The 7,630-nt window shown below is 33.4% G+C and overlaps 1 protein-coding gene across 4 annotated transcripts in view; it reads right to left on the bottom strand.

Moving 5' to 3' along the window:
• Positions 1–7,630, bottom strand: part of LOC116843614 (semaphorin-1A-like) — a 711,737-nt gene that overhangs the window by 196,633 nt on the left and 507,474 nt on the right. For all 4 annotated transcript variants that reach the window (XM_032814175.1, XM_032814150.1, XM_032814158.1 and 1 more), the window contains one exon: positions 5,793–5,963. In XM_032814175.1, coding sequence (XP_032670066.1) covers positions 5,793–5,963 — 171 coding nt within the window. The remainder of the gene's footprint in view (positions 1–5,792; positions 5,964–7,630) is intronic.

Here is a 7,630-nt window from a genome sequence, read left to right as displayed (position 1 = left end):
TGTGTGTGTGTGTGTGTGTGTGTGTGTGTGTGTGTGTGTGTGTGTGTGTGTGCGTGCGTGCGTGCGTGCGTGCGCGCGCGCGCGCGCGCGGATGTGGTGTGTATATGTGTATGTGTGTATTTTTATATTCATGTGTACTTTTATATTTATATGTGTATATGCTAGATTCGCGACACATATTTTTCTCTCTTTCCTTTTATTTTATTCATTGCTTACCTAAGTTGTGTTGCCACTATGACAACACGTTTCGATGATGTACCGTTATTAAGACGCTGGTTATCGCGATACGATGCGACGTTCCACTAGAGGCGCCGCCGCCTCTTCAAAAACGACGCGTAAAGAACTTATTCGATCTGTAACTTTACCTACATTCAACTGCGAACTGCACTCTACAAAACTCGCTGTTAATCATTTTCCTTTTTCAATCTCGTTTACGCGCGTTAGTCGAACTAGTTACACAGTTACTAACTGTCGCGGCAAACTTTTGCCTTGCAAGTCGAGCAGATCGGAAGGATGGTAGAGCAGACACGAAGGAATCGCAGATCATAATTGATAATATAGTGAATGCATATATTTAAGTAGATAAATAGCAAAATATACATGGAGACAAGGATAAGATAAGAATAAGAATTTAACGAATGAAGTGATATTGATGATTTGCTGTCTCGAAAATTTTATTTTACAACGAACTAGCACGGTGACACGTGTTTTAAAGTAATTAAACAAATAGTTGAAAAGTGAGAATTTCTTTTGTCGTTAATTCCAATATCCACAAAATAAATTTTAAGAATTTTTGTTAAGTTCGATTAAATCTTATTCTTTGGTAGTTATATTCATATTCGTGAAATACATATTTATATTCGTGAAATATTACTGTGATAGTCAAAGTTAAAGAAACATTCAATTTAATAAAACAAATTTTCTTTAGTTCTAACTGACAAGTTGTGAGTTAGATCGCTGTATTGCGCTAAATTCTTTAATTGGAGTATAACTTGATATCAAAATTAGAGTAAGAACGGAAAAAGAAAGAAAGGAGAGAGGAGGAGGGACAAGAACAAACACGTGTACGAACGTATCAATATATATATAAAATATTTAAAAATATTATCAAGTTCGAAACTCCACAGTTTCAGTTTGTAAATTTAATTTTTGGAATTTGTGTTATTCTGTATAGTCTGTGTTTAATTTATTATAAAAAAATAAATAATATAGAAACAAATAATCGCACTTTTTTAATCGCGCATCATCATCATCGCAATGTCGTGCTGAGCCAATTGTTTAGTTCTAATTTGTAAGTGTCATGAATTGTAACTACTAGTAGTCAGCAGTTCATGATGTTTTGTAATTCGATATAAAGGTTCGAGTCCAACAATGTATACGCGACGAAAACGTAATGTAATTTGAAAGCCATGCGTCGGAATTGCATGAAACTTTCAGGAAATGTTAGCAATACCGTTACGGATATAACGATGCCGTTGCGGTAACCCTGGGGCGTCTCATTTCCCTATATATCACACAAACACATAGGGTTAAGTGCGGTTTACCAATTACGCGGTTAAATGCCGTTATGTTATCACATTTCTCCTAGAAAATTAACTGAAATCGAAGTCACTCGTTCGTTCGTTCTTTTGTATCAATACACTAGCGACAATTCACTTGAGACAATAGTCAATTTTATAACGATTATAATCGATTATATTAAAATTTTATGTTTTATTCGGCGTGATCCATTAACGAAAGTTATCGAAAGAGCATTAATATTGGAAAGTAACACGAATGTCGATATCTTTAGAAGTAAATCTACTGAATGGAATAATACAAAAATGTTATACGAACAAGAAGCGTTCAAGCTTTATTTCGATTTCTAAGAAATCGGAGAAGATAGTTAAAATATTCCAGTACCTCGGAAAAGGTACTCAAAATATATAGAAGTGAATGGTTTGGTATCTTCTGTAAATATTTTCATTTTTAACACTTTAGTATTTGCACGGAGAAAAAAGTGTGAAAATATAACATAATACCAAACGCGTATTAATTTGTTTTAATTCGCTTATTGTCACATCAATTTAAGCAATTTTTTCTCTTCGTACGGAGAGTAACAGTAATATTTTAACACGGAAAATCAATTCCAAATAAGAGCAATATTAAATGGATTTGGAAGAGTATATAAAACATCTAAATGCGAAAAGTTGTATGGGAGGTTAGAAGGGAAGGGGACAAGATTATACTTTCAGAATTTTGAAGTTATAACTTTTCAAATAACTAATTATTGACTGTATAGATATGATAATAATAACTTTTTTCTATGTTTATGTCATTTTATAAATAATGTATTTTGTTCTATAATAATATACTACAATATGAAACATACTTCAATTAGTTAGCCATCTAAAGTAAGGACATATATAAAATACGACTTTGCATACTGAGAAATATTTATCTAGAACTATTTTATCTTAGAACTATTCCGTAATAAATAAAATTTACTATATTTGTTTCACTTTAGAAAACTATAAAGACATATTTTCAATAGCCAGAATATAGTAACTTTTAGCTAGAATAGACCAACTTTACTTCGTCCGTTCATATATGTAGTTCAATCATTTTATGAATGAAAATTACTATCATTACTCGAAACAGTATATCATACACTTGTAAGGAAACTTCATTCTAACAAATTACGTTATTTAAGTTTATTCAATTACAATAAAGAATATTAATACGAAATATCAAGACATTAAAAAATGTATTCGGTAACATCTAAGTCAAATTTTTTACTTTTGAAATGTAATATTAACCCGATATAATAGGACTCAGGGAAAAGTATCTGTGTTCTAATAGAATATTTTGTGATTTTTTTTCCATTGTTTCTGTTACGATAAATACAAAAAAAACAAAAAAAGACATAGCCATATAACTCTTCTATGAAAGTAACATAATCCTCCTATATCATCTGTCAAAGTTATAATTGAGATTAAAGTTAACACACACATACCTATTTGCATCAAACATATAAGTTGATATAAATTAATTTCATCTAGTCGTAATCACGAAAGTGGACAATCGCAATTTTTTACTAAAGATGATTAAAATCACATAAATAAGGCGTTTTTTATTATTATTAAGTCTGTTTTATTATTAAGTATGTAAATTAATTTGTTTCTTTTAGCTTTATGTGTTTCTAGATATCATTTAAAATTATTTAAATATTGTACCATGCTACTGTAAATTTGGTATCACGGATATTTTTCACAAAACGTCCTTGAAGATGACAGGACAAGCAACATTAACCAGTTCACTAATGACCAAAAATCAACGTTTCGTGCTAAAAATAGTGAGAGCGAATAATATTGTATTTTATATGAAAGCTTATCTATAAAAGGTTTTTTGGGTCGATTTACAAATCCGGGGTCGAAATTTTAAAATTCAAAATGGCAGATCAATATGGCATTTTCAAATAGCTAACTTCGATATTCCGTTATGGATACGTATCAAACTCGGTATGTGCATGTTTTTTCGAACACTGATGACGAATACAAAAAAAAATAAAAAACAAAAAATAAAAATAAAAACAAAAAATTAAAAAATAGAAAAAATAGAGTGTAAAATTCTATCGTAGCTTCCACGTGGCGCACTTTCGAGTCGTGATATTTCACCAGCTAATTATGGAAATAAGAGTAAACATAATGGAATACCATTAGTCACTAGAAGTAACCATTTTGGGTCTGCCATGTTGAATCCGCCATGTTGATCCGCCATTTTAAATTTTGTAATTTTGACTTTGTATTTGTCATTAGTGACCGAAAAAACATGCATATATCGAGTTAAATACATTTCTATAATGGCATAACAAAGTCAGCCACTTTAAGCCGCTATATTGGATCCACCACTATGAACTTCTCAAATTTGACTTCAGATTCATAATCAGCGACCCAGAAGCCTTACATATACTAAATTGTGTGCAAATCTGTTAAAAATTGGCAGAGTTATTTAAGATGCGTTGTTACCAGTTGTGGTACTTCTTTTTTTCTCGCATATATACAGGTATGTCCCGCGTAAGACATATGAAAAAAAAAATAGAAGTAGAACATATAAAAGTGAACAAAAATTGTATAGGTCATTTTTCATACAACCACGTAAAATTTCGAGACATTAATTAAAATAGTTGGGCATATCAGAGCGTGGCAATGCGGCAGGCGGGACATACGGCTCGCCGCGGTCGGCAAATATAATGGAAGATCGCATACGTACACGGACGCATACACGGAGCTACTCATTTCGGTATGCCAAACGGTCCACCTCTCTGACCTATAAGATAGGCAAGCAATCGTCCCTTTTTTTCACCGGCCGCAGTGAATTTGTGTTCTACTTATATTTTTCTTTTCGTACGTCTTACGCGGGACACCCTATATATATCATTACTAGTGAACTGATTAATGTAAGAAATATTAATAAACATAATTATCAACAGCAACGTATATATCCGTCAAGGTGTATTTTTCGTATTTCAATTGGGAAAAAATGCCGCTAAAGCTGCTGAAATGCAGCTATTAATAAACATTTAATAATTAACAGATTAAACGATAGATTATAAAACAAGAGATAGATAAGATAGACTAAACAAAGAAGCCGAAAAGCCAAGTTATTTTATAGCATGATAATTCTTAGCTGCGTGTAACGAAAAGAAGAAAACCAAAAAGATTATCTTTAATCTAGACTGGGAAGCTTTTTCTTACGCGACTTATTTGCCAGACTTGACTTTTTCAGATTACCATCTATTTCGATCATTCATCCGTCAGAATGCACACTTACAGCATCATCCGTCAGAATGCACACTTTACAGAAATTTAAAATATTAAAACTAGACTCAAAATTTCCCGATTTCTATTTCAAGATGGAATTAAGAAATACTTCGAAAGATAAAGTGAAAAGTCATTAAAAATAATGGAGATTATTTTAATAATTGAGAATATGACACTTTCTTTAAATAAATTTTGATTTTTCTAAAAAGAAGCACTGAATTAATTTATACACCTCCTAGTCGAAAATGAATCAGTCGCTAACTTACTAAAAGCTGATTACGTCACACTTGGAGCATTCAGAAAGAATTCAAGTCTGCCATAATCAGCTTACTGTAAGCTATGAGACCGCTTCATTTTTGACTGGGCTAATACATTTGACGTCAATCTAAAAAAACAAAATTCAATTATATGAGTATATTTTTTAAGTCTTCTAATAATGTGTAAATGAATTAAGAGAGAAAGAGAATGTGGTAATCTTTATACGTAAAATACGTTCTTCACAGTTTTCTCTAGATATATTCTTCGACATATTATTCGCACAATTATATTTTTTCATCGTAACTATATCGAATTATAGCGTAGAAAAACAGAAATCCTGTGTTCCTTTTCTTACATTGCATGTTGAAATGAATAACTTACCATCACTCACGCTCGACAGTGTAAATATACTTCAAGCTCCCACTCTAGTTTGCTGATTAATAAACAAATGTAAATACCGATCGCAAAATTCATTTTCTTTATGTGGACCAAATGTGGATTGAACTACACGTCTATATACTGACGCGAAATAACAAAAAGGAAAATTTTTCAAGTATTTCACCAATGCCCACCCTATTTTGGTTTGAACGTACGAAGAAGTTAATTTGTTCCGACGTATACATCTTGCAGGGAAGCGATTTCTCACTTCCAACGTCGTAATCGTCGATATGGCTACAATTACGGTGCAGTCTTGAAAAGCGAACCTGTATACTTTGGCGCTTACGAGCTTACCTTGATCGTATATTGTCTGCAGAGCGGCTTGTAAGCATTTGTGCCGCAAACGAGGAAGCGATCGGGACCCTGCCTGCCAAATACTCGCACATAGTTTTGGCAGTCATCGTTATCGCGGCCCTTCAAGTAGCAAAGCTGGAAATGCGCCTCCGTGCTGGACCACTGCAATCTCTGAAACAGGCAAGATCGAGCAAACATTACTAACCCAGACTCCCTCGGTCGACTCCACGTCGCGTACACTACAAAGTGCGCGAGTTTGTACAGTAAAATCCGATTAGAGGTCAGCCGAAGATTAATATCCTCGTATGAAAATTTCGACGGATCTTAATCCCCTTATCTTCAATAAAGGAAATGAGAGAGAGAGAGAGAGAGAGGGGGGGGGGGAGGAAAGAGAGGGACTATCGATTTGCAGTACTGCTATTTTGGCGTACTTGCTCTCCTGCGCGCACAAGAACTCGGTTTAATCACTTTCTCGAATCGCAATAACATGTACAAATTACCGCTTCACTTCGGCATGGATCTGAAACTGAATCCGTAAAAAAAAAAAATAATATGGAGAGTCGCTTTAACGTGACTATATAAAGTATATCACTTGCATGAGTCGTACGATAAAGTAAATTGTATGACGCGAGTGTGCGTTCTCAAATTGTCATTTCGGTGAAAAAAACGACGGTAGAGGAAACGTCATCATGGAGAACGATGAAATTTTTTAACCCGATGACGACGCGACCGTGATAATAATGATGGCGTGTCTGTTTATATGTTTGTGTTCTTTTCCTCATGGGTACACGTATTCAAATCAACGAGAATGCGTAACATATTCTATTATTATTCTTTACTTTGAGATACATCGACGAATAACGATCAGTCCTTCGCTAAAGGAACTACACTTTCAGACTTCGACTTCGTTCGGGTCGGGTAGATGCATCAAAATCATACTCTCTTATCATCCTCATTCGAAACGCTTCGTAAATTACGAATATCTAAAAAACGTCAAGAGCTGTTTAACCTAAGATATTAAATCTTCGAGTTCATAGTTGATTCGCGATATAAACACAAAGAGAATCTTTCTCGTTCATATTTCCAGGAGAAATTCACCATGCTGGTCCCGAAATATTTCATTCGTATTGAAGCATGTATCTGAAATCTATTAATCGCAATAATAAAATAACAGGGTATTATATCATAATTGCGTAATAATATATCATTGTAACGAGAAATGCGAATATTTTCTCTGTCTTATGAATATGCAGGATAGTCAAAATATAATTTATCAACACACAAATATTCTATATAAAAATCAACCCCATTAACAACATTAATTGCTAAAATAAATAGATTGTATAAGATTATATTAAGGTGAAGTAGACAACAAGTGAATACCAAATATTTTTTACGTGAATACGAATAAATTTACGAGATATTTTATATTTTGTATTGAACAAAGATAAAATAAAATGTAAAATAACGCAGAAAGTAGTTTCACTTTTCGATGATGTTACCCCAATACTTGCGTATGCAGAATGACCAGAGGAATCGATTTATACAAAAAAACCGTATAACCCCAGTTAAAAAATAAAAATTAACCAAGACAGAGTTTGTTAAGGTCAAATAAATATTACTATTCTTTTCTCCTTCAATATCCTATAACTTTCGTTGGAAACACTTTTTCAAATCTTTTTTAATTTCTGAGAGATTAAGCCGAAAAAAATTATATAGGCTATCACACACACACACACACACACACACACACACACGCACACACGCACACACGCCACACGCACACACGCACACACGCACACACGCACACACGCACACACGCACACACGCGCGCGCAA

This window comes from Odontomachus brunneus, unplaced genomic scaffold (assembly GCF_010583005.1).
Source record: "Odontomachus brunneus isolate Ranch 3 - 2012 unplaced genomic scaffold, Obru_v1 Obru_scaffold_003, whole genome shotgun sequence".
Taxonomy (NCBI): domain Eukaryota; kingdom Metazoa; phylum Arthropoda; class Insecta; order Hymenoptera; family Formicidae; genus Odontomachus; species Odontomachus brunneus.
The sequence above is the reverse complement of the archived record's forward strand: the minus strand, read 5'-3'. Positions and strand labels throughout refer to the sequence as shown.